The sequence below is a fragment of the Gossypium hirsutum genome, chromosome A03, assembly GCF_007990345.1.
Source record: "Gossypium hirsutum isolate 1008001.06 chromosome A03, Gossypium_hirsutum_v2.1, whole genome shotgun sequence".
Taxonomy (NCBI): Eukaryota; Viridiplantae; Streptophyta; class Magnoliopsida; order Malvales; family Malvaceae; genus Gossypium; species Gossypium hirsutum.
This window is the reverse complement of record NC_053426.1, coordinates 1,770,392-1,797,674: the sequence shown is the minus strand read 5'-3', so window position 1 is coordinate 1,797,674 and position 27,283 is coordinate 1,770,392. Positions and strand designations below refer to the sequence as shown.

The window sequence follows — 27,283 nt, the reverse complement described above, 5'->3', positions numbered from 1 at the left end:
TATATTAAAAAATATCATAACCTAATAATTTTAGAAAATCTAACCATAGCTAAATCCAATGCAGTGGATTCATATATTAAACAAAACAATTTGGGGGGTTTTTCTATGCAAATAAATCAATTTGGGTTTATTAAAATAAAGGTATTATCTTAAAATAATTATATGATTAGGTGAATACAGTGTGGCTTACCTTTGAGGCATTGGTTGGTGAGGTTAAGATTAAAGAAAGATGGGTTCTTATATATTTTTTAAATAAAATCATTAATATATTATTTGGTATTTAAGTTTGATTTAAATATTTAATTTGATATTATTTTTTTTTCTTAGTAGTTACTTGAGTTTGATTTTGATGTTTAAAATAGTAATTAAATTTTTTTTATTTCAATTAAGTACATTATTGAGCCACATGATATTGTTCGGTTTAATTACCGAATTAAATATTGAAGTCAAACTCACGTATTAAACTTGGGACAAAAAACTCAAATTCCAAGTCACACATTAAAGTTAAACTTAGATACCAAATAATATATTAACCTTAAATTTAATCAAAATGTTATACGTATACATCTAAAAAAGGATAAAAACAACTTTTAGTCCCTCAACTTGGTATTATTTCCCAACATGATCCTTAACTTGACAACTATTTTTAGTTTTAGTCCACGGCATCACTTAAAAATCATTTTTTTTATAAAAAATTTAGGCAATGATGTTTCACAATATTGAAGTGCCATATTATCACATGGACTAAAATTTAGAAAAATAATTATCAAGTTTAAGGATTAATATAGGCAAAAAAAAGGGTTTAAGGACAAAGTTTTGACATATCGAACAACTAAATATTGGTAACGTCTACAGTGAAATATTATTATAGTAAGATTTCTTTTAAAATTAACATTTGTAATTAAAAGACAAAAATAAAATATTATAGCTATTTGACCAAAACACGTTAAAACCTAAAAAATTGTGTTGATAATTTAAAACTTATTAAATCGATTATTAAATACGTTATTTTTAAAATTTAAATATTAGGTAACATGGTCAACCTATTTATTTCAACCATTAACACAAAATCTCACCCTTATCCCTAAAAAAAATTCCGAAGTAGTTTTGGTTTTTAGTATATAGAAATGAGGGTTGAATGGGAGACAGCTGGTTTGCATGAGCAAGCACAAGAAGTACGATGAGGTCCGCACACCCTGACTTTGGGGTTATCACTCATCGCAACCCCAAAGGCATCAAATTGGACTGACCCTTTTTCTTTGAAACTAGTGTTGTAAATAATTTTGTGACTATATTCCTACTCATTGCCATGTAATAATTTTGATTTTGCCTGCCATAACATCACCCATATGAGACGCCAAGGTTGTACCAAAATGTCTCTTAATGGATGTACGTGCCCGCTAAACAACACAGGCAATGTTTTTGGTCCACTTGATTCATTTTGGATTTTGCTTAAGAAGGTGCCAAAGTAGATGAATATCAATATTTGGTCCACTTGATTCATTTTCATCACCCTAATTTTAACACATCCCAAGCTGAATTTGGAAAAGAAAAATATCTTAATCCTTTAGGAAAAAAAAAACAGCCATTTGATGACCTTTGGTTTGACTAGATTTTTGATGAATTTGAATTTTAAAAATTTCAAATTGTTTTAGTTTAAATTGATAATTGGGGATGGACCTGTATAAACAACGACTAAAAAAAGTAGAGAAGATCGAACATAAATATTTTACGTAAAAAACTCCTCAGAAAAGGATAAAAAAAAGGGTAAAGGAGGCTTCAGTTTTTCACTAAATGAGTAAACACATGAGAGTACAATATGAAAAAAATAACTTAAATGTATTAAACATATATTACCTAAAACCCCGAATACAAAGCTCAAAATCTCAAAAAGCAAACTGGTAAATAAAACCCTAAATCTCATAAGACACTCACAAAATAGGTATAAAATACTCTTCATAATCACTACGAAACTCTCACCAAAACTCATATATGATATCTTGTCGTCCTCAAAAAAAGCCATTGCCGATTGGCATACCAAAAACAGGGATGCAATGACCCCTTTAAATAAGCTTAAATTAGAGTTCTAATTATACTAAAATATTCCTAGAATAGTCAGAGCACAACTGGAAAAAGAAAGTGAAATTTAACTAAAAGAAAAATACGAAACACATCCTATGCTGATTTTGAGTTTGAGGTATTCAAAGTTGAATCATTTGAAATTGTTTCTATGAATTTGAATATAAAGTTTAAATTTGGACATATTTGAATAGTTAAATTTTTGGATAATTTCATAATTAACTCCAAAATTTTAATTTTTTTAATATGATATATGTATTTTAAAAATCTTTATTTTGATATATAAAATTTCATTTTGATCCATTCATCAATGTGGAGATAAATTTAAATATCAAAATAGATATTTTGAAAGTACAGCTTTAACTTTTTATAATCGAATTAAATCATATCAATTTACACCTTTATTATTGTAATAACTAAAATTAAGTTTTTTTTTTTAAAAATCAAATAATTTAACTCTTGTTCTTCAAATTTCACAAACAAATGTCTGAAAATAAATATTTTATTTTCAATTTGGGATATACACGAACTTTTACAAATTATTTATCTACACTACACTTCAATTTTTGCTTTATATATTCAAACACAAACTTTTACATGAAAGTATTAACAATGCACTGTCCCATAAAGTAAGAATTGAAGTGCACATACTAAAAAACGAAATTTACGATATTGTTAAAAGGAACAACTCGCAAAACTCGAAAAGTTTCACTTTTTGCCCAAAATCAGAACTTAATTTTTCAAACTATCCCACAAAGAAGAACATTTTCTTCTTGCAAATCCAACCTTCCTTTTCTCCAAATCATAAACCACTTCAAAACCTTGTTGTTGGTAATTCCCAAGTGTAGCCCCTGGCCCACCACTCAATTCCTCTTCATCACCACCGTTCATCAACATCAAACATCCTACATTCCTCTTTTTCCTTCCTCCATCACTACCGTCGACGAACCCGTAAAAGTAATTCTTCCTAGGCAGTACCACACTGGATCTGTTCCCCGCGAAATGCAACTTAATCGCAGGTACTTTGGCGGCTACTACCTTGTTATAAAAATAACACGGACTCAACCCGGTTGATTCTTCGACCGTGTTTGCTCGCTTGTAAAACCGGCTAACTCGGTGATCGAACTCAGTCACCACCGAGTCGTATAAACTCGCTGGTAACATAGTGAAAGTTGTACCTGAATCCACAACCATTCCTCCACTTCCTCTTCTATCAACCCTTTTTAAATTCTCCGGTGCCGGGATATTCCTTTTTCCGACGGAGATTCCTTCTAATCCAACGGAATAAAAGTAAGGATGTTTAGGATTAGAAAGCATATCGGTATAAACGAATTCAACGAGTTCGTTACCGAACTGATTTTCTTTATCCTCGTACCGACCGAGAATGAGTGGACTCGGTCGCCTGACTCTGTTAGAATCAAACGAGTGAGAAACTAAACAGTATGAGAATCTATTACCGAGTTGCGGCGACACGGAGGAAAGCTGAGCCGGTAAAGACAACCGGCCGAACCCAAACCCGGCTACACCGACTGGTTCACCCAACGTGGTGTGAGAACAGCCGAAAGTGAAATTTTGAACCGAAAGTGAGTTCGGGAGAGTTAACGAGTCTTTATAAAGCCGGCCAATTAAACTGCCGTCGCCGTACGCATAGTAAAACGGTGGACAAGGAAAAGAATTACATTCCGACATTTCGATAGAATCAAGTGGACACCGTGCGATGGCACAAAGGTCGGAAGAATGAAGAGAAGAATGAGCGGCGGAGCAAGCGGAGGATTTGCATGGTACGGCGGTAGCAGATGAAGAAAGATTAAGCGGAGGAGAAAGCGGCGGCGTTTTCGATTCACATAAAATACATTCAAATGGTGAACAAGGAAGCCAAACGAGATCACTACCAGTATCAAGATAAAGTGAAATAGTTGAAGAAGAAGGTGAACCAAGAGTAAACGAAAGCGTATAATCACTACCAGGTGAAAGAGGGACTGACACTTGTTTGTGACGGTGGTGATGATGCTGGCGGAACCGAGTTGCTGAACGAGTTGAGGTGGTTTTAAGCAAGTGGTGTGGAGTGGTGAATTGGGTTTTTGATAATGAATGAGTTAATGGAATCCACACCATTCCTGACGTTGAAACCATAAGCCACCATGTTGAAATTAACAGCCAATATAGCAAGCAAAGTGGAGTTACCATTACCACCATGACTTAAAAACAGAGCAAAAACAGAGTACTTTTATGCTTTGGATTTTGAATTTTAAGTCATAAGTGAAAGGTGGTGTTTATAAAAGATGGTGAGTGGGGGAAGATGAGAGAAGGAAGGTTCTTGTTTGTTGGTGGGTATGGTGGGGGATTATGTGGGAAAGGTATTATTTTCTTCTTCATTTCAATGCAGCTTTTAAGCCCCGAGGGGGGGTTTAAACGAAAGCTGGCCATTGTTAAGTAATAATGATACCTTGGGCTGCACATTAGAATTGAATTCAACTTTCAAGCATATTTTGGTCAAATTATGGTTTTAGTCCCTATATTTTTTTTTTATCGTAATTAGGATATTTACTGCCTACAGCATTAACTATGCCCCTTGAGTCCTTATATTTTAATTTGTTATAATTTCCTTCTCTTGCTTTAATAGCCTCACATTAGTTTTTTTTTTGGTATTTTTCATATCCATTTTGTTGTTCATATTAAAGATTTGTAGTTGTCACTCCCAATAATGTTATCTCAAAGTTTCGAACATACGTCTTTTCTTTGGAAGTGCAATGTACCTTACAACTAGACGTAATACTTGTTGGTTTATGTCACATTTGTTAGTCTTAACTATTAGTAGAAAAAATGCAAAGGGTAAACTACACCTAAAGTCACTAAAACTATTCGTAAGTTTAAGTTTTAGCCACTCAACTTTGAGAAGTTATAAATGACCATTGAATTATTCAAAAAAATTCAATTAAGTCATTAGATTATTAAAATCATCTTTATATGACCTTCTCTGTTTGCACTGCTTGCATCAATCGAAAGCTTTTTTTCCCTCTTCTTTTAAAGTTTAGTTTTGTTCATGGAACAATCTTGAATGTCACGAATTTACGAACCAAAATCTGTACAGTTTTTTTCCCAATCTCCAGCACTAACTATTAGATCGACTTGAAGCTCGTTGGCAAGACTTTAAAAAGAAAAAAATAGACTTAATAATCCAACGACTTAAATGAAAACTTTCAAATAGTTTAGTGACTATTTTGTAACTTTTTAAAGTTTAGTGACTTTGAGTATAATTTATCTACATACAAAATAGTACAGTTGAGTATAATAAAAGGACCACAATCAGCATTTGACCAAAAGTTTTCTATTAAAATTCTTTGGCTGTTATTGAAATTTTTACTTTGAGCTGTTACGTCTGAGTTGATTGATGGTCCATTAAAGTTTCTTATACATGGGAACTTTAAATTTCAAAATTCTATACAATTGAAAAATAAATAAATTTTGAATACTTTCATGATTATGATTATATATTAGATTATAGAATACTTATATAAAAATTTAAATAAAAAAAATAAATATTTAGTTGAAATAATAGAATTGAAATTATATTAACAAGTGTTAGGTGTTAACTGTCACGGACTTAAGATTCTTGCCTCAGAATCCGTGCGGCCTTAGGCAGTTTCTTACTCCAAAAACGCCTAAGTCAACCTAACTTCCACAAAAGAAGGATTCAACAGAATTCCTCCCAAAAACACAACCCAAGCGAAAGCAACTCAAAGCCAACAAGATGAAAGAAAAATGAGACAAGAACAAGCCAGGAAAAATAAGAGCACAAGAGAGAAAAGTTTTGAGTGAATGCTCTCAAGGATTCTTCTTACTCAAAACTCAAGTGATTTACAACGAGGGAAGAGGTCTCTTATTTATAGTTGAGCCTCCCCAAATCCAACGGTGCAAAATTAAGGACATCAATGGCTATGATTAAAGGGCACCTACCACCAAACCTTTAAGAATATAAAATCATATCTTCTAAGATTACATATCTTATCTAAGATATGTAATCTTATAAAATAATATCTTATATTTGTCTAACTTGTAGATGGGCCTTCAATCTCTTCAAGCAACGGGCCGGTCCGATTGGGCCAAATGACCTCCTTCCTTCTTGATGGTTCACACAGATGTGTCATGGTTGCGGGCTCCCATGCGCAACCCATGACATTCTCTAAGTTACATTATATTTTTAACAAAAAATATAAGTTTAAATATTAAAGACACATTATTAAGAGAAATAATTATAATTACTCGAAAGAATTAATCTTCATAAATTTAAAAACAGACATAAAAAAACCTCGATTATGTTAAAGAAAAATACTATATGTCAAAAATAAAGCTGATGGTGCAGGGTCTACTAAGTTGAGTCGTTCGACAGTAGGGGGAGTGTTGCGGATTATAAAGGGAGCTATGCTATGGAGGCCTCGGCGGTGACCTTATACAACATATCATGTCATTGTTAGACTCAATTGGAAAGTATGTTCAAGCATATCAACCGGGAAGCCAACAAAGTGGCGGATGCAATAGCAAAGATGGGGCTAGGACTTGCATTTGAGACAACTTTCTCTGAACAATCCCTTCTCGATGTCATTAGTCTCCTTAGGGAAATAATTGTACGAAACAGTAATGCCACGTCATTAATATCCATTTTTCAATAGTTGTCACATGAGCATTTTTATCCGGAAGAAAATCAAATCCAAATGAAAATCCTGAAATTCAGGATGAAATTGTTGATGTGACATTAAACTATTGAAAATAAATAATCCATATTTCATATAATCTTTTTTCAATCTTCTTAGGGCTAATTTTGGAACTGTCTAGAGATTATAATTTTTTGTTTTTAAGGTTGTTTTAAGCTTTCATCTTTTTACCAAAAATAATATTTTTTATAGATTTTATATAAACATATAAAAAGATAGAAATACCCTACATTAACAATTATTACATTGTAAAAAGAACAGATTTTTAATCATTTCTCAATTGAGTAAGTGTTCATTAATTTGTGGTAATAACTCAATCAAATATTTAAAGGTAAGCTACGTCAAAGGTCACTAAACTATTAATATGTTTACATTTTGATCAATTAACTTCAAAATGTTACGAAATGGTCATTGAACTATTTAAATTTTTTTATCTAAGTTACAAGATTGTTAAGTTTTTTCTAAAAAAAAAAAGTTCAGCTAATGAGTTCCAAGTAGCAATTCGATGATTGGTACGATGGATTAATACCCATCAGCGAGTTAAAGAACATACCTTAGAATCCAAGTCAATTTAACGGTCAATGTTGGAGATCAAAGAAGAAAGTTTTTTAGATTTTGATTCACAGATTTGTGATATTCAAAGTTGTTTCATAAAAAAAACTGAATTGTATAAAAGAAGAGGAACGAGAGCTTTCGATTAGTGCAGGTGATGGGAACAAAGAAGCTGATACAACACCGCTTTTAAAAATCCAGTGACTTAAATGAAAACTTTTGAATAGTTCAGTGGTTATTGTCGTAACCATTTTTTTTGAAAAAAGGGGAATCGACTTAGATTTTTGGAAATGAAAACGAATAGAGGAGTCGCCACCAATCTTTTTTGATGAGGTGTGATCGGATCACCTTAAATTAATCATTTTAATAAAAATTAAGATTTACTAAAACGATAATTTTTGGTCCACGAAAATCAGAAAATGAGTTCGGGAGTCGGTTACGCACGAGGAAGGATTAGCACCCTCGATACGCCCAAAATTGGTACCTAGTTGATTAATTAGTGTCTTAGTGTCGAAAATTTGAAAACTTGAAAGAATTTAAAATACGATCCCTCTTTGTAAAGAAAATGCTCAAATGTTAAAGACCTTCTCGTCTCATAATATAAAATGTCACATCCAGTAAGTTAGGACACGACATCTTGAATTTTCGAGAGCGAGTTTGCCTTTTATATAAAAATTCGTGTATTTCAAAAGGTTATTCAGTTAGTTAAGGTGAACGAGGAAAATCGAAACCCAGTAAGTTAGGGCACGTTTCCTCGAATTTCCAAACACCAAATATTGCCTTTACTTGTAAAAATCTTATTTCGAGGTAACAAAATGCCATACCCGGTAAGTTAGGGCACAACACCTCGTATCTCCGAGAATAAGCATTTTTCAAAACTCATGTCGCGATTTAAAAGAGTATTCCGTTATTTAGGTTAAAGGAGAAAAATCGAAACCCAATAAATTAGGGCACGATTGTCTCGAATTACCAAATACGGAATATTACTTTTATGAAAGAATTATTATTGGGTTGGATATAATGATAATAATAATATTAAAGTAAAGTAAATAATAATACTATATATAAAAATATATATGTATATAATAGAAATACACACTACTATATAATAATAAATATAGAAATACAAAAAGCAAATATAATAAAAATATTAAATTAAAGTAATAAAAAACAATACTATATATAAATATATATATACATAAAAATATACACTAATATATAATAATAATAGTAATAGCAAAAATAATGAAAATATGAGTAATATTAATAATATATTAGAATACAAAAGTAAAGTAATAACAATAGGGGTGATAATAATAATAATAATAATACAAACAATAATACATATATATATAATAATAGTAGTCAGAAATAAAAAATAATAGAAGTACCAATAATGATAGTAATAATATAAATAAATATGGAGAGGGTATATATAATATAATAATAATATAAATAATAATATATACATGAGAAATAATAATAATATAAATAATAGTAAAAATAATAAAATAAAAAAAATAAAACAAAGCTCTCAACTCTCTCCCTCTTTCCCCATTCCGGCCATGGTTCGGTCGGTACCCAGGCGCCGGACCGGCGCCGTCGGTAGTATTTGCCGCCGTCGTCGGCCACCGCGAATTTAAAAAATGTATTATTTTTTGTCCTCTTTTTTATTTTTATATCTAAATATATGTATACTATTTTTGAAAGAAAAGAAAAAAATGTTTATATGTACAAAAAAAAGTGAAAATAAAAAGGAAAAAAGAAATAAAAACCTTAACGCGTTTGAATCTTTTCTTCTTGAATACTCGCTTTTTTTTATTTCAGATTTGCTTGCAAACCTTTTGCTTTTACATTCTTCTCTTTTTTTTGTATCAAAAAAACCTTTCAAAAATACAACTCTTTCCTCCTCTCCCTTTTTTACAATGGACTTTTGGTTTTGCTTTTATAGCCATCTTACATACATTTTTTATCATTCTATGTCTCCTCTCCATTTGATGGTGTAAATGCAAGTGGGAGACAAGGTGGTGGAGTAGGTGCAAGTGGGAGGCAAGGTGGCTAGGGTTTTGTCTTTTTAAAAAAAAAAAGTTTAAGTTGTATTGGGCTAGGGTTTTTATTATTTGGGCTTAGTTTTGGGTCTGATTTTATAATTGGGTTTGTGAATTGGGTAGGATTTAGGTTTGATTTTAATTTGTTGGGCCGGGTAAATTTGAGCCTCTACAATTATTTTGTAACTTTTTAAAGTTAAATAACTAAAACGTAAATTTATTAATAATTTAGTGGCATTCAGAGTAGTTTATCCAATATTTAAATATAGTACAGGGAGATGGAAATATGTCAGACGTATCATTTTCCTATAACTTAATGTATGTTAAGTGTACGTGTAGTGTTGGGCTTAATTTGGTGTATCATAAAAGATTAGATGAAAGGTTTGAATGCATTTGACACCTTTGAGTAAAAGGCAAAATTTTAGTCTTATTTTTAACTCATATTCTAAATTTAACATTGTCATGTCTCCAAATAATGCAAGATAATGATGTAATTTAATGACTGAAAAAGGGTTTTTTCAATTTGGTCCCAATCACTTCATTATTGTAACTTCTTATATGATAAAATGTTATGCATTTATTTTTGGTCAATTCTTTTGAAGAGGGTCGTGTTAATGTGGGGGAGGTTGAATTTCATATCAAAAATGAAATAATGCATGGAACTTCTTAATACCCTACCTATATCTAATTTATAAAAAAATTAAATTATGACATTAATTGATAATAGTGTTAATAAATTCATGGAAATCTACATGATCACTTTAATGTTGGTAGTTAATAATTTATCAAATTGGATCTATTAATAAAATCGTGAAATTGGAATTATTAAATCTTAAAATTTGAAATAGTAAAAGGACTAAAACCATAATTAGACATTTTCTTATTTATCTTGCTAACACTGGCATGTCTTTTATTTTTGCGACGCACTTATACTAAAATCATTGGTAAACTTTCAAAAATAATTATCATTTACTTCATACATAAAATGTGTCGTAAATTATTGATTTTGAAAAAAAGAAATCAAGAAAAGTATAGGAGGTATGATGATATTGATAAATAAAATTCGAAAACTGAATTTAATTATCATTTTGATATTCAATTATCACATTGAGTCTCGATTAAATTTAGAGAGTTAGGTTAGAAATCTAAGCAATAGGTTAGAAATCTAAGCAAAGGTAAAGCTCTTCCACTAATGGTGACACCAGAAGATTGACAAGCTCTCTTTAAAACGACAAAATTTTATACTAGTAAATGGTATAATTACACTTTAGTCTCTAAAGATGAAAATTTTGATTTAGTCTTTTAAAGAATTAAAAAGATATAAGCTATTACAAAATATATAACTTAATTTCGCCGTTGCCCCTTTCTTCAACCATTGTCTTCTTCATCTAATGAAACTCGAATCTAAAACTTAATTTAAAAAGCATCAAACGCTTTATCATTTGATAACTCGAAGCCTCAAAACCTTAGCATGTCAATACGACCTACCCAGGACAATAATTTTATTTTGGTGGATAAAAACAAAAGAAAAGAAGGGTTTCTTTTAGAAGCTATTGTGTTAAAAGGAAACCAAATGAATGATTTGTTGTGATGGATTTTCTACTATTGAAATAAGTCAAGTAATCCATTATTTGGACATGAGAGAACATGGAAGGCTTTGATTTGTCCTCTATGTAGCTTTAGTTTGTGAAATTTAGGCAAGGAGGGAGGGACCTTTTGGACCAACCATCTCTTTTATTTTCTTATGGCTAACTTTTATAATGAAGTTTGGGACTATACTTTGTCATATACTTTATGACTTCGAAACATAGTTCATGTATTTGTTCCACTACCATTGAATCCATCCATCTATACGTGTCCCCCCAATTAATTATACAATTATAATTTTGAAAGATTTAAGATTTTGAGTTCAAATCCCGTAAGATTTAAGCTTTGAAAATCTTGAAATTAAAATTTTACAACATTTATTTTTTTTTAAACTTTCATTTTAAATTATGCCATGCAAAATTTTACATCTTATAGGTTATTGGAAGGACCTCACTGAATGTAATTAGAATGTTTTAAATTTCAGGGATCAATTTAAAATAAAGTTATAGGTTGGGGATGTATGAGAAAATTCACTAATAATGATGAATGAAAATTCTAATTCAAAGCAAAAGGTTAAATGACTTTAAAAACATGTTGACCATAAATTCATCATTTTTAGGGTCTATTGGTCTAAGATAATCAACCAAATGGGAGCCATCATATAATATAAAAATACAAGGAAGAAAAAATTGACCTGTCACCGGTCCATCATCATCACCTATAGTCTTTTGGCTAAAGACACGTAACTGATGTGAGCTGGCGGTTTTTAGCCTGTTCTGCATGCCGACGTGGCAGTCTGGGTCCAAAAGGATCCGGTTCCTTGTAATGGCAGACACAAATTTTGTTGCTCAGTTTAATAATTTTTTTTGTTTTCATTTTCTTTGGCTTGCAACAAACCGGGACTGCCCGAGCCGACCGGTTTTTTTTAAACTAAATGAAAACTATGAACATATTTGAGAGGTCCTCTATTATGGTCCTCTAGTTTTATTACGTTTTTCGTCTTGTTTTTGCCATTTTGCAGCAAAATGTTGGGTGGTGAAAGAGATGATGCAGTTGTTGGAAGTAGAGAGCAAAGGAAGAAGAAAAAATGGTGGAAGCAAGGGGTGGCTTGGAGGGAAAAAAATGAATTGAGGAAGAAGATGATGAACAGTAATAGGGGTTAAAAAAAAAGTCAAATTTGATGACATGATGCCAACAGCTAACCTTCGTTAGGGATTTAATAGTCAAAATGATATATTATTATGAAAACAGTGACTAAATTGCAAATTTTTTTATTTGGGTAACCAAAATGAAAGTGTCTAAAAACTTTTGTGACCAATTAGGTAATTTACCCTTTTTTAACTAAATAAAAACTGCTAATATACTCGAGAGGTCCTTCTATTATAGGGATATAATCAAATTAGTCATTTTATTATTAAATAAATTAAATTAATTCATTTACTATTAAAAAGAATCAAATAATGTCAAATTCGAATAGATTTAACATTTGCTATTTAAAAAAATATAATATACTGTTTAACAGAGTTAATATTTTTAAAATTTTTATAGTTTTGTAAACAAAGTCTTTTGTTTGGAATTGAACTACAATTGAACAGTAATTTTCAAGATATTTTTTATACAATAAATAATAACTATGTTACAATTTGGACTTATTTGATTCCTTTTAATAGTATAGAGGCTAAATTGATTCATTTAGCAATAGAGAGATTAATTTGATTTGGTCCCTATAATTCAGGGACATCCTAGCTATTTTAACAAAATCAAAGTCTATTTAAACTTAAACCGGAAGTATTAATGCTTTTCTTCAAACCGATATCTTAATTGACTTAACGACAAAAAAGACTTTTGACAATTTTGAAACCTATTTAAAGATATATGTAATTTCAACATAAAAAAAAAAACAGCTTGAAAATGATATGTTAATTCTCAGCCATGCCTTTTTCAAAACCATGGGTGCCATACTTTGAGGAAGAACTAGTTGGTGCCTTTAACATCATATTCAACTAAGTCCCATTCGAGATGTATTGCAAAAGCCAGTTGCTTTGGGTCACCATACATCACAAAAAATGATTTGTGTGATTCTATTTTTCTCTATATATTAGGTAGTTTTGTCCATAGCTTTTTCCAAATATCAATCTATATCTAAATTAATTTATAGACTAATTTTGTTATCATAAGTAAGCCGGACACATACAAAAAAAAACTTTTTTTCCCATCAAAGAAAGTTTATTTTAATGGCTTTTAGTTTATTCGATTCAATGTTTGATACGTCAAACAAAATCAAAGACTTTAACATATCATTTTCAACTAACATAATTTTTAACTGTGTTAATAATTTAGACTAAGAAAGAACATTAATTATAGTAAGAGGATGAAATTATACGAAATTAACCAAATTAAGTAAGTACAAGTATTATAACCACAATTTGACCAATCCAAAATGTACCATTTGATGCAAATGGTTGCCGGTCGCCAACCCATGCATGCATGTAAATAAACAAAGCAGTCTATTCTATATATATATATATTTTATATATATATATGTAGCTGTATAATTGCTTAATCCACAGCCTCATAAATCAAAAGAAACCTGAAAATGATTTATTGTTTGTCAGCCATGCCTTTTACAAAATCATGGGTGCCACTGTCATACTTTGAGGAAGAAATAGGCGGTGCCATTAACATCATTCTCAAGTCTCAACCAAGTCTTTTTCGACTGCGCACCAGATTAGATAAATTATATATATAAAAAAACAAATTTAAATGATACACCTAATTTATTTTTCATTATAATAATGATAAAAAATCGATCTCGAGTAGTCTAAGAATAAGTATAAAAGTTTGATGATGTAACACAATTAAAATTAAAAAATATATATATATAAAAATTTCTAGGGGATGATATGGTTGAACATGTCTGGTAATCGGTTCTTATTTCAATTGTTACAACAGCCAAATCAACAAAAATTAAATAAATAATTAAAAATTCATAAAAAAATTATTAAATAGATTCAACCTGTTCAACTTTCGCTTTTTGTCCTGATTTTCAATTTTTACCTATTTCAAGTAATTTCCAAATATATTTGTTCAGACAATTATATCGATATTCTCAACCCATTTGATTCTTTTATTAAAATTCTTCGTGTGTCACATTTGAAATAATAATTATATAACAATAATAAATGATGTTATAGTAGATTTGAATTTAATAGCAAAATTTTAATAGTACTAACAACTGAAGTTACATTTTTAAATCTAAAAAAATAAAGTACCTAAATTTTTGAAAATAAAAAATAGAGAGACAAAAATTTAAATATATGATGAATATAAAGACTTGAAACATATTTTAAATTTGTTATTTTACTTCTTTTTATAAGAATTATAATTGTTTGGGACTCGACCCGAACGTAAATGGAAGACATAACCGCTATATATAGGCATGATATGGCTAAAGAGTTTTGAGTTATTTTGGTTTCGATTTCTTTTAAATTTGGGTTTTAATTTTATTGATCATAAATATCAAAATTATATATAAATTTTAATGTAATGCTTGGTGCAATTCCTTAATTTTGATTTTTATTAATAGTATAGATGATATTTTAATTTTGATTTAATTCTCAAAAAGAACTAACCTTATTGTTAGCGTGATACTATTTTATGTTTATTTAACAATCATATTTAATAAATGTGAAAATTAACTTAATTTATTTCTTCTTAAAAATATGTGCCATTGGATTAAAATTAAAATTTCATACAAATTAATGGCACGAAATCAAAATTTATTTATTATATTGCATAAAAAATCAAAATTCATAAATAATTTCAAGATTTAACTTTCAATATATACTTTTTGGAATTGAAATTCTTTTGGGTTTGAAATTTCTTGAGTTTGGGATATTAGGCCCAATTATTTTAGATTAATTTAACATTTGCTTAAGTATCGTAATAACGGTATCAAGTCGAATATCTATAAATTTAGTAATTCCCAAATTTAAATATGTAAATTTATTTTACAAATTTGAATAGAGCCGGAATATGATAATGTGTTGTTAGTTGAATCTCTTTTAGTTGGTAATGCTATCAGTAGTAAAATGGTAGAAATACGGTTGATTTATGAAATATTACGCTAAGAATGAGAAATTCAAGGACATCATATGCCGAGATCTCATAATAAAGTTGCGAATTACATGACCAAAATTTCACCTGACTTACTAGTTTACGGCAGTGAAAGACATTTTGCTAAAAAGATTAAAAAAACCAAATGAGAGAACCAATTTTAAAATTTTTAAAATTTAGTAAAGTTGTAATTAATTAATTATTAAACCAATTAAAAACGAAAATTGATAAATTGATGGATTAGAGTAGGGTGATAATTAAGAGCAAAGCACCTTGCGGTCTGAAGTAAAACCACTTTCAGCTCATGAACTCACTTTTCCCCAAAACCCTAATTCCCTCCACTTCCCTTAGCTCCTCAACTCGTTTGACTTTGACCCCCAACTCACTGCGTCACTTCAAACTACACTTACCTCGACTCATGAGTTCCGACTCTTCCCATCGTCTCTTCCAACTCAAACTCGACCCGCTCACCGGAAACTCGGAATGGGTCGTCATCGAAGACAATGACGATCTCCCTGATTGTTCCAAGGAACCACTTTTAGCTACGACGTCGTATCTCGACATGCTCAACGACTCTTTCCGGAACAAAGCCTTCCGTTCAGGCATTGAAAGAACTGTGACCAAACCTTGCCACGTGCTCGACATCGGGTAATAATTCCTCAATTTTTTTAAATTTATTTGATCTTTCATAAAATGATTATTAATAGGGTAATGTTACTTCATATTGCCATAAAGTTTAATTTTTTAAGTTCAGGTGAACTTTAATATGCACATAGAACTTTGATTCGATGTAATTATGTAAATAAAAGTTTAATTTTGATTCAATTGTATACATAAAGTTTTGATTTTGATTAATTATATGCAAAAATTCAATAAATTTAGTATACACTTGTATAAAATTAAAGTTCATTGAATTCGAGTTTATGTGTAGTTTTGATATTAATGAACTTGGAATGATTATATATTGAATTGGCCATTGAAGATATTTTGCAGTGCTGGAACTGGGTTGTTGTCGATGATGGCTGCACGAGCGATGGGATTAAATGGGACTGTAACAGCGTGCGAATCTTATCTTCCAATGGCGAAGTTGATGAGGAAAGTTTTACATCGAAACAGTATGGGGAAAGCCATCAGTCTTATTAATAAACGTTCTGATGAACTCGAAGTCGGTGTTGATATTCCTTCTCGTGCCGATGTCCTCGTGAGTATATCATTTGGTTTTGTTTTAATCGATTGTTTGCTAATGTTATCAGTGATTGTTATCCAAAAATGTAAGTGCAGGTTAGTGAGATTTTGGACTCGGAGTTATTGGGGGAAGGGCTAATTCCGACTCTACAACATGCACACGATAAGCTCTTGGTGGAAAACCCGCTAGCGGTGCCGTTCCGAGCTGTTACTTATGGCCAGGTCTTCATCTAAAGGACTTGAACTGTTAATCTATTACATGGTTTGGAGGGTCTTAGAATCTTAATTCTTTTAATTTTGTCTTGTTTCCAGCTGGTTGAAAGTACATACCTGTGGAAGCTACATGATTTATCCGGTATTGAAGCAAAAGTATCGGATGGTATTCATCTTGTTCCTACAGGCTCAGATAGTATTATACATGTCAAATCACGACAGTATCCGATGCATTGTGATGCTATCAGGGAAGAAATAAAACCGGTAATCTCATTAATTCGTCTACTGTTTTATAGACTTTCAAGAAAGTCCTTGCAATTTAATTCCTACTTAATTTAGAACTATTCCAGCTCTCAGAACCCTTCAAAATATTTGAATTTGACTTTTGGAAACGGCCAGAAAGCAATGGAGAAACCAAGGTGCAGGTCCAGGTGATTGATGACGGTAACATTCATGCCGTAGTTTCATGGTAACTATATTCATGGCTGCACTTTTGTGTCAGAAATTTTTGCTTTAAGGAACTTCGATAAATTGTGTGTGTTTGTTTTGCAGGTGGGTTCTTCAACTTGATCGTGAAGGAACGGTTTTTTATTCTACTGCCCCTAGATGGATAAATTCACCGGCTAATATAGGTTAGTTGGGTCTATAATAGAAACTATTCTATGAGTTTATGGCCTCAATTGCTTTCTGATGCTTCATTAGGATATCGGGATTGGTGTGACCATTGGAAGCAGTGTGTTTGGTTCTTTCGAGGGAAAGGTATGTCCGTGTCCCAGGGAGAAGAAGTTCTTTTGGAAGCTACTCATACAGAGACTATTGTTTCATATAATCTCAATGTCCAAGTCCCTAAAACTGATACAAGGCAGCATGATCACAACATTCGGGATTTTCAGCTGTTATTGTCTCCGGAAAGAATTGCAATTTATGGAGACAGTAAATGGCGATCATCTGTGTTGGCAGCAGTGAGAAATGCCGTAAGCTCTTCTCACGCTCTCTGTTTTTGAGCGAGTGTTTACATCACCTGACTCTATTATTTGCAGTTGCAGGGAAGAGTTAACCCGTTATGTGTTGTTGTTGATGATAGCATTTTCTTAACACTTCTTGCTGCAAATCTTTCAAAAACGTCTCATGTACTATCATTGTTTCCGGGGTTGAGAGAAAAAGGTGCCCAATATTTGGAAAATGTTGTTAAGGCAAACAGTTTCTCTATGGACCGTGTAGAAGTACGTGAAAAAAGGAAACCTTGTTTGACCTTGCACGATACTCATGGGAAAAAGGTAATTCTTTTCCCGCTTTACCTTTCACTCACATCACATGCTCCTCCTATACGGCTCTGATTTTGTGTATTTAATGTCACTCGACTTTTCATTTGTCCTCTGAAACACTTTTTTTGGTAATGAGATTTTAATGTTAGAATACTCTCATATACGGTATTCAAACAAATTATTATTACGCTTTCTTTCACAGGTTGATATGTTGATTGGAGAACCGTATTATTATGCAAATGAAGGGATGCTTCCATGGCAGAACCTGCGGTTTTGGTACGTTCTTTTCTAAACAGTTTCAATAATGCAACTTGTTTAAAGATCATTCTGTTTTGTTTCACAATTTAGCTTTAGCCTAAGGATAGCCAAGTCATTTATAGTCTCCCATCATAATTTAGCTGCTTTTCGTTATAAGTTTGTCAATGAGCTCGTTTATAGAATTTCAATCATCTGTTTTTAACCTTTTGGCTCGGGTTTAGGAAGGACCGTACCTTGCTCGACCCCATCCTTTCAGAAGATGCGTTGATAATGCCTTGTAAAGGAATCCTAAAGGCTTGTGCTATGTCTCTCCCTGTAAGTTCATACTTTCTACTCTGTCACCGAGAAAAGGAATAAAGAAAACACTAGACGGAACTTCTCGTCTTATTTACGATTTGTACATGTATTTTCGTGACTACTTATCCAGGATCTTTGGAGCAGTCGCTGTTGCTTAGGTGATGTCGAAGGCTTTGACCACTCTATAGTAAACACCACCCTAGGTGCATGCGGTGAATTACCGGCGCCGAAAGAGGGTCCCTTTCTTCCTTTCTCTATATGGCAATGTGGTGAAATTAAGGTAAGTGATGCATACGAAATTTGTTTTCAACAATGACAATGGATACTAATCCAACTGCATTGAATGTTTTAGGAGCTAAGTGAGATATTTACCATCTTAGAATTCGATTTCTCGAAACCTATAAGTTCATGTCACGGAACAGCACAGGTACACCTTTTCAAACCAACCTATATAAAAAAAAGAGTAAACTATTAGTAAATTTCTTTTCTGATTACCCAACTATTTGATTTTTTCTTTTTCTGGTCGTCAGCCGTTAAATTACTAACAGAAAGATGACGTGGTAACTTTTAAATTTGGCATAATAGCAACTTTAACTCTCAATACATTGTTTCAATTCAGTTTTGATTCTAAAAAAAATTAACCATCAACATTTATACATTGTGAAAATTGGTTTTTTTGTAGTTTTCTTTGAGATCCTTTCACCTGAAAAGCTAAAAAAATATAAAATTTATCAGTTAAATTTGATTGAAAATATACTAAAAATGGGAACACCAAAAAAATACAAAAAAAAAAAATCAAATTAAACAATGTATACATATCGAGGGCTAAAGTTGCCATTATGCCAAATGTAAAAGTTTTGTCATCTTCTCATTAGCCATTTAATGGCTAGTGACAAAAAAATTTGAATAATTGGTGACCATTTTATAACTTCTCATTATCGGGTAACCAAAAAAGAAACTTACCAATAGTTGAGTGACGACGAATGTAATTTACCTGAAAAAAGCCTACACAAGTACAAAAACTATGATGATGATGTTATTATATCCTTTTCTCATAGGTTAAATTCATTGAAGGTGGTACATGCCATGGATTTGTTCTATGGGTGGATTGGATTATGGATACAGATAATTCTATTGTAATATCAACTGGACCAGGTACCGTTTGTATTCTTATATCTTGACCCTTACTTGAAAAGTATAATATATGTCGCATGGGATGACATTTTTGTATATCATAAACGATCAAACTTTTTGCATGTTGGTTCAGAGCATAGATATTGGAAGCAAGGGGTTAAGCTTTTGAGCAAGCCAGTTGCAGTTGGAATTAATGGATGTAATAGCAATAGTGAATATGGTTCAACCATAGTGGAAGCCTTATTCGAGCCATCAAGTAGTGAACTCATCCTTAAGCATGCTTTTTTGTGACACTTATATCATTTGGTTTGTTGGTTTTTTGGGTTAAATTGTGCTATTAGTTTTTGTATCTTACGTTTGTATCTTACGTTTAAGTTGTGAATTTAATTATGTATAATTTAGTTTTTGTATTTTTTGAATTTTAAAATTTTAGTACAATCAAAAAGTTTTTAAATTCATTTAAGTTAAAATTTGTCATTTCCAAAATTTGATACTAAAACATATTATCACATTTAATGCCATAAATAAACTTGTTATTTTTATATATTACTCATAAAAAAGTTGGATTTGATTGATGTCAATTTATTCACAATTTTATACATTGTACAAGGTTAATAGGAAATTTTAACTAAATGAATTTAACTATTAATGTTTGGATCAAGATTGAAATTCAAATATTAAGGATGAAAATTAATCAATGGTCAAATTATAGGGATTAAATTCATAACTTACAAAGTATAGAGATTAATAGTAAAATTTAACTTTTTTTCCCATAATTTGTGGCAAAAAATTATAATAGTTGTAAGTGACCTCAAGAAAATGCAATATTTAAATTAGATTAGACCAATTGGACCGAGAATCAATGAAGGAGAGAGGTTTTGAACTGCTTTAACCGAGAATCAATATAGATTAATTAAATTTTTTAATAAACCAGTTAACCTTACGAAAAGATTTAAAGAATATTGAGAAAATGTTGCATTTAAACCCCCTTTTTTTTTGGTGCAAAAAGGAATGGCAAACTACTTATCTTCCTAGCACTATTACTCCAAAGATAAAAGAATTATAAAAAAGAATCCAGTTGAATCCCATGAATCTACTTATAGACTAGACATTTCAATTTTAACTCAAATTACGAAAAAAATAAGTCATACATATGTTCCAACCTATATGCATTCTCTAAAATATAGTTTTGAGGTAAATATGAAAGGAATTTTATTGAACAAGCAGAAAATTACACCAAATAACCAGTGCTTATTATCAATGATACAATGTAATATAAATTGAAAATTTTGGTACCTCCATGTCAAGCATTGCAAGCAAAAATTAGTAAGGAGGTAAACCAGTATAGGTTTCAAAGTTCAAAAACAAAAAAAGAAGTGCAATCAGACTCTGTGTGCTATCTGGGGTATTATCAACTCCTCATAATCATCCACAGCAACCTGGTTCAGAAAATTTTCAAGATTTGTCAAACGCGCTTTTATTACCATTCATTAAAGATGATTTTGGATTAAGACAATTGGGAAGAGTAATTCGTTGTAGTATACCTCGTATCTTTCGCCGTGATAAGTGTACTCCACGTGCAATTGCTTAGGTTCTCCGGGGCAAGGATCGCAGAAGCCCATGATACCTGACTTCTTTACACCATCATGAAGCTGTAACAAGAGGATAAACAACCAAGGTTATGCTGATGGGAATTCTATAGTAAAAGTATTATGGAGACCCTTGTACTAGATAGTCAAATTGCATTTTTCCTCCTTTACTAGAAAAATAGGCAAATTAGCCCTTGTACGTTAAATCAAAGCACAAACTGGTCCTTTCTGTTAAAGATTTCAATCCATTTCTGCCAACATGTCTTGTATCAGACAGTTACATGTAGTGAGGGTAAAATGCAATTCGACTTCTAGTACAAGGGCCTCTATAGTGCTTTTACCGATTTCTATCATAAGCACTTCTAGCAATATATGTATATATGTGTGTGCATGCGCGATATGTTGCAAACAAGCAGGATTCGAATTAACAAACCTTAAGTTGCCCTGAATCATTAACGAGGAAGTTAAGAGGTAATGTTACATCCAACACTTGTGAGGCTAACTCATCGTTTGTTTCTCTCAGCTCATCTCCTTTCTTTAAAGCTTTATGATTTCCATAAATTGCTTTGGTAATAACGAGTCCACCTATTTCTTGTTGCTTATTTCTTTTCCTGTTGGCTACGTTCTCTAACAACTGCTGAGCTTTTGCAGCTACTTTTCTTGCCTCTTGAACCTTTACAAAAATCAAGTAAAATTCACCCTTAACCATTTTTTTTTTGGAACAAGACTAAGCTGGCTTATAAAAGTAGTGCACAAGCTGAAAATATTTAATCTCGTTATTATTAAAAGTTATATGCGCAACACTCCCTAACAAGAAATCAAGAAATATATTCATCAAAGCATGACTGATGTATGGTAAAGGACTATACAGGTTTGCATCTCAGTTTTCATTCATGTGAGAAACACTGGCCAACGAAAATACACATAATTAGAAATAAGTTACATCAGAAATATACGGCAGCATAACATTTTTAGCCTGGAGGTCATATCCCCAAATCTGTGTGTCGACACAAGTGTCAGATAGAAGTACTTCATGAAAAATGAAGAGTCCAACCAACGTAATTTCTAGCATCTTAAGAAACGTAATGAGAAGGCCAAAAATGAAACTAAAACTTCATGAATACCTAAAGCATTTGAGTAAACATACCTGGGTTGCAGTCCTTTCCATATTCTCTAATGCCTTCTGCTTTTCCCTCTTAAGGTAATACGGTTTAAACACAAATTTCTGCAAATGTATATATAACAATAGTTATCTAATAGCATTAAATATTTTTTTTTTCAAAAGGCAGAAAATCTAGAAGCAATAGGTCGAAACTATAAGGAGAAGTGTAAGTGATTACCTTGAGTATAAAGTAAATTGATGTTGGAACTACTAATGCCCCAGTAGCTAAAACAGGATTCAAATCCCTGGAAAGCAAAATCTGCATATAACAAACATAACGAACACATTGAATTGTAGGATAACTAATTCAGAATTGTAATCAAAACAAGAGACCAATCTCCATTAACAAAATCCCAACAGGAAACATTAAGTTTCTGTATTTTTCCTTGCATTAAGTCTACGAACTTTTTTTTTGTTTAAATCATGCTTTACATACAAAGCACATTGCTAAATTGTTACCACACTTCAATACTCGGATCTTACACTTCAATATATCCCAAGGATATATGATTCGAGTATATACCATTCAATAGAACCATGTAGAAAGTTCAAGTCATATACACTTGCAATGGTATCTTTTGATTTCTACTAAAATGTTGACAATTTGACAGCTTTCTAAATAATATCATAAAATTTAACATCAATCTGCTGCAACTTTAAAGCATTTCATTTCAGATAAGTGAAAATCATACAAGGATAGAAAATTCTATCCTATGAAATCCTACAAAAGCACAACTTCACATTCCGGATCCTATTACAGCGAAACTCAGCACTAAAAGAAATAAGTACAACACATTCAAGTTCATGATACAAAATGAGAAATGACTCAAATAAAACCCCCTTTTGAAACACGTCAAAGGACAAGAATATTCTTACAGGAATAAGTAACTTTTGGCCTCCACGGTGCAGTTCAAATCTCCAAAAGATACCCTGTCAACAAACAAAATGTTTAAAGATCTTGTTGGTTAACTCCTATATAACAATATCATCATAAATATAAAGCAAGTCCATTTAGTTTATGGTTTTGCCATTTGCTTTGTCAAATAAAAATTTTTGAAAAAAGGGACAAATAGAAAAAGGGGAAAATAAATACCAGCCAAATGGAATCTTAAAAAGTCGTGATGACACAACAGGTGCCAACAAAATAAAATCCTTTGATTGGTTGCAGGTACGCAACATTTTTTCATAGCTATATTCATAAGTAGGATACAAAATATGTCATTATAATTTGAGCAATCCCTTTGTAAGACAGATGCAATTACCCGAATTCCAATTGTATACAACATGCGAACAGTGCTAAAATCAGACACTTTCCTCCCACCACCAACTTCAACCTCAAGAGCAGCGCTGGAGAAAAAAATCAGCAACAAGTGCAGAGCCTTAAGCTTAGCAGTTATGATCAAATGCTTTGTAAATTTGCTTAACAAATAATGATAATCGAATTGATCACTTGGACTATAATTGAAGTTATGCCTCAGCAACTTCATTGAATTTCTGGACAAATTATGAGAAAATGAATGAGCGTATATATGCTCGCAACTATGCATTTCAATTGTTTTAGACCAGCTCCTTGACAAATATTTGTGATACTTCTCATAGTGAGATGCATCCCTTTTGAATTTTTTTTAATTTTACAAGTAGCTATATAACCATATATCAAGAAGTCCCAAGGGAAAGCGAGGATTGTTTGTTCAGCTTTAGGACAGTATTGTGCAATAGATGACAATGCAAAAAAGGTTATTTTCTTTCGCTGAGTATTCTCTTCAATTATGGTATTGCGATACATTTTATGCATTGACTCATAGTCCAGATCATGCAGTACACTTATATGGAAACCTGATAAACAGTTTGGAAGAATCAAGTCACACTGACATAATGGAACTGCAATAGATAATCTTAAAAGAAAGAAAGGCAAAAGAAACTCATTTGTCACCATAAACAGCATAAACAAATACCAATTTCCATCCTTTATTAATTATCCATATCGGTTACGCTAACATACCTTCCAATTCTGCCTGCAATACGACCATGAGATTTTGAGGAAAAACGACGAGTATAACGAGCTGATATGCCAAAAGAATTTGTGCCAAACTGCAGTTCTTAACATGAACAAAAATATTACAAAGAAATATAACAGAGATCATGTTGGCAGAAATAAATAAATAAACAAAAACAACTAGGATCATACACCAGTGGGATTTTTCTGGGTTAGTTATTCTGCCATAAATTCGGTAATCTAGATAGTGAACATAGACTTGCCTTCACTTCTCCAGCAGCAGACGTATTTTGGTCTTTCTTTTGCCATCCAACCCCAATAGATGACTGCGGACCGAGTAAAAGCTCTATCTGTAGAAATGGTGAAGACCAAAAACAAATTGAAAGAGATTAGAATCCTCAAGACAGATCAGCAATAATTAAGACTTAGCAGTTCATAGCATCTCAGCTGAAAATGACAAAAAGTAGCTTACATTTCCACTTGCTGTATCAGAAAGTTGACGAGTCCATACATTGGACAGATTAATCGAGCCATCATGAAAAGACTTAGCAATACCCAGTGTCGCAGTTGAGTGTAAAGATAACTGACTGAAAAGAAAAGGAGACAATGAAGATACCGAGCAAAACTACAAACTAAGTAGACAAACAATTAAAACCCGAATTCCCTACCGTGTCATTTGCACCCCTATTAGACTACCTAAACCAACCGATCCCATAAACTCGATAGTAGAACCAGAAGCAATCTGATGCCTAAACACAGCCGAAGCAGCTCCAGCACCGGAATTCTCTTCAACTCCCAAATTTCCACTTAATGAAAGAGCACTACTTTTTGATAATTGAGATTGAACTGCACTAGACATAGCCATTCTAAAACACAAAACAAAATTACACAACATGCTATATCAATGCAACAATCAATCGATCAAAATTAAGGAACCAAAACAAAAAATAAAAGGGCAAATACCCTTACCCTCTCATAATACCATCACCATCTAGAAACTCAGGCAATGACAAATTGGCAACTATTGAACCCTTGGGTAGAAAAAGAGCCGACATCTTTTGTTGTTCCTTCATTCTTTTTAGCTTCTCAAGCTGTTCTTTAATCTCTTCTACTTTGTTCAACTTTGGGCCAAGTTCTAATCCAGAATTCAATCCTTCCATACCATAAATATCGTATATTTGTCTCTTGTTTTCATCAGATAAGATTTCGTATGCTTCACAGATTCTTTGGAAATTCTCTGTAGCAATTTCCTTCATCTATACATATAAAACATATATATAAAATAAAATCTCATGTAAAACATCGAATTGAAGAGTAAAAAGAAACATAATTTTCCCCTTTTTTTTCTTTAATACTTACATGAGGAGCTTGGTATTTGTCAGGATGGTAAACTTGAGCCCATTGACGATAAGCTCTACGGATTTCTTCATCGGAGGCTTCCGGTGATAGGTGTAACAGTGCGTACAGTTCTCTGTTCGGAGGTCCGGTGCCGTCGTCTTCTTTCATCGTCTTGATTTTCTAGGAGAAATCAAAGAAATTGCTTCTACTTTTTTGGGGTTTTAGGGGTTTTTGGATATTACATTGTTTGGTAACTGTTAAATTTCAGCTACTATATACTAAGTGTTTCAAAGGCCCAAAAGCCCATATCTTTGGTTTAATAAACCAGTTTGATCTCAAACTCGACTCAAGTTGGACTCAATTTTGAGTTTGGTACTTGACTCGAGCTCAATCAAATGTTTATTTTCAAGTTCAAATCAAGATATAATCAGGTCACTTGAACTTAATTAAGTTCTTTTATCAATTTTTGCACTCAAGCTTGAACTTGATTAAGTTTATATGTTATCATGCTCGAACTGAACTTGATAATTAAGCTTAGAATTAATAATATATATATCAAGGACAATGAATTGATTATAATAATATAAAAGTATTTAAAATATATATTATAAATGAAAAGTTTGATAAGGATTGTCAGTCATTTAAGTAAAGTATTATTAAGCTTAAATTCTATTTAATTAATAGCTCGATTTGCTCGAGATCAGCTTAATAATTACTAAATTGAGTTCAAGCTTTTTTCGACAGTTAAAAACTGTTAAAACCGGGGTAATTGACGAAATAATCAAATAGTTACGTATGGCGTGCCATGTGTACATCATGCCGATGTATAATGATTAGTTTTTAACCATATAAATGGAGTGACTTGTTAATAAAATAATTAATTTACTCTTTGATTTAATGTACAATGACTAATTTATCCTTCTTTCAATATATGAGTAAAATACAATTTGACTTTTCGTATAATGTTAGGATATTATCTTTTAGGAATATATAATTATATAATATATCTTTCCATATATTTAAAAATATATTTAGGAATATATTCAAGCTTGGCCCTGGGGGTTGTTTGGAGGTGCAACCGCCCAAGGTTGAAAAATGTCCAAAATATTGTTTTCCAGTTTTTAAGGGGCCGAAATTTTAATTTTTTTTTTAGCTTTTAGGGGCCAAATTTTTTTTTACCAACTTTTAAAGGACCTAAAATTTTTTTTCCAACTTTTAAGGAACCGAAAATCCCATTTTATTGTTTTGCCTAGGGTCCAGAAAATGTCAAAAACTGTTTTGAATATATTATATAGCTTTCCTATTCCTAAAAGAGAATATCCTATGATAATATCCTAATAGATAAGCTTATTATGATTGTGATTGAATTTAAGGGAAAATTATAATATTGATGATTATGATTGTTATTTAGTTTATTAATTTCATATAAAATTTGAAAAATACAATAGACACATCAAAATCATATATAAAATATATTGATATATTTAGTTCATTCAATAGGAAGATAATGCATTTCAACGCACTCAAATCCACATCTTCCTACATTGGCAACAATATCCATGCTAGTCGAGCTAAGACTCCATTAACAACAAATACATGATTTAATCTATTTATAAGTAAAAAAAATCATATATATATATATTTTCAAAATTAAAATATTATTATTTTTAAAACAAGTTTTAAATATTTAATATCTATTTAAATTAAAATATAATTTAAAAGTTAATTTGATAGCAATTAAAATTATTTTAA

The 27,283-nt window shown here is 31.5% G+C and overlaps 3 protein-coding genes across 4 annotated transcripts; 1 reads left to right on the top strand and 2 right to left on the bottom strand.

Moving 5' to 3' along the window:
* Window positions 1-2,565: 2,565 nt before the first annotated feature.
* LOC107942535 (probable aspartyl protease At4g16563) lies at window positions 2,566-4,801 on the bottom strand. Its single transcript, XM_016876228.2, has one exon. The coding sequence runs from the start codon at window positions 4,273-4,275 to the stop codon at window positions 2,812-2,814; it is 1,464 nt and encodes a 487-aa protein (XP_016731717.1). The 5' UTR covers window positions 4,276-4,801; the 3' UTR covers window positions 2,566-2,811.
* Window positions 4,802-15,336: 10,535 nt separating this feature from the next.
* On the top strand, window positions 15,337-19,856 carry LOC107942538 (protein arginine N-methyltransferase 1.6). Of its 2 annotated transcripts, none has more exons than XM_016876231.2 (14): window positions 15,337-15,742; window positions 16,088-16,295; window positions 16,376-16,501; window positions 16,592-16,756; window positions 16,843-16,961; window positions 17,045-17,124; window positions 17,195-17,466; window positions 17,533-17,769; window positions 17,960-18,033; window positions 18,237-18,330; window positions 18,443-18,592; window positions 18,665-18,739; window positions 19,371-19,467; window positions 19,580-19,856. In XM_016876231.2, the coding sequence occupies exons 1-14, from the start codon at window positions 15,399-15,401 to the stop codon at window positions 19,735-19,737; spliced, it is 2,199 nt and encodes a 732-aa protein (XP_016731720.1). In that variant the 5' UTR covers window positions 15,337-15,398; the 3' UTR covers window positions 19,738-19,856. The 2 variants fall into 2 exon arrangements, with proteins under 2 accessions (XP_016731720.1, XP_016731721.1); XM_016876232.2 differs by having other exon boundaries at window positions 15,360-15,742; window positions 16,077-16,295.
* A 785-nt stretch (window positions 19,857-20,641) lies between these two features.
* LOC121223547 (chaperone protein dnaJ 13) lies at window positions 20,642-25,790 on the bottom strand. The gene is made up of 13 exons (XM_041105241.1): window positions 25,553-25,790; window positions 25,163-25,449; window positions 24,862-25,059; window positions 24,666-24,780; window positions 24,457-24,543; window positions 24,200-24,288; window positions 23,460-23,544; window positions 23,074-23,127; window positions 22,376-22,456; window positions 22,183-22,260; window positions 21,469-21,708; window positions 20,991-21,098; window positions 20,642-20,885 (listed from the first exon to the last, which is right to left on the bottom strand). The coding sequence occupies exons 1-13, from the start codon at window positions 25,697-25,699 to the stop codon at window positions 20,829-20,831; spliced, it is 1,626 nt and encodes a 541-aa protein (XP_040961175.1). The 5' UTR covers window positions 25,700-25,790; the 3' UTR covers window positions 20,642-20,828.
* Window positions 25,791-27,283: the final 1,493 nt, after the last annotated feature.

Excerpts from the sequence above, each read along its gene's own strand:
- LOC107942535 (XM_016876228.2), bottom strand. The coding sequence starts at position 4,275 with ATGGTGGTAATGGTAACTCCACTTTGCTTGCTATATTGGCTGTTAATT.
- LOC107942538 (XM_016876231.2), top strand. The coding sequence starts at position 15,399 with ATGAACTCACTTTTCCCCAAAACCCTAATTCCCTCCACTTCCCTTAGC. Across the intron at positions 15,743-16,087 it reads TGCCACGTGCTCGACATCGG|TGCTGGAACTGGGTTGTTGT; the intron begins GTAATAATTCCT and ends GATATTTTGCAG. Across the intron at positions 16,757-16,842 it reads TCAGGGAAGAAATAAAACCG|CTCTCAGAACCCTTCAAAAT; the intron begins GTAATCTCATTA and ends GAACTATTCCAG.
- LOC121223547 (XM_041105241.1), bottom strand. The coding sequence starts at position 25,699 with ATGAAAGAAGACGACGGCACCGGACCTCCGAACAGAGAACTGTACGCA. Across the intron at positions 22,261-22,375 it reads CAATTTACTTTATACTCAAG|AAATTTGTGTTTAAACCGTA; the intron begins GTAATCACTTAC and ends ATACATTTGCAG. Across the intron at positions 21,099-21,468 it reads ATGATTCAGGGCAACTTAAG|CTTCATGATGGTGTAAAGAA; the intron begins GTTTGTTAATTC and ends CTCTTGTTACAG.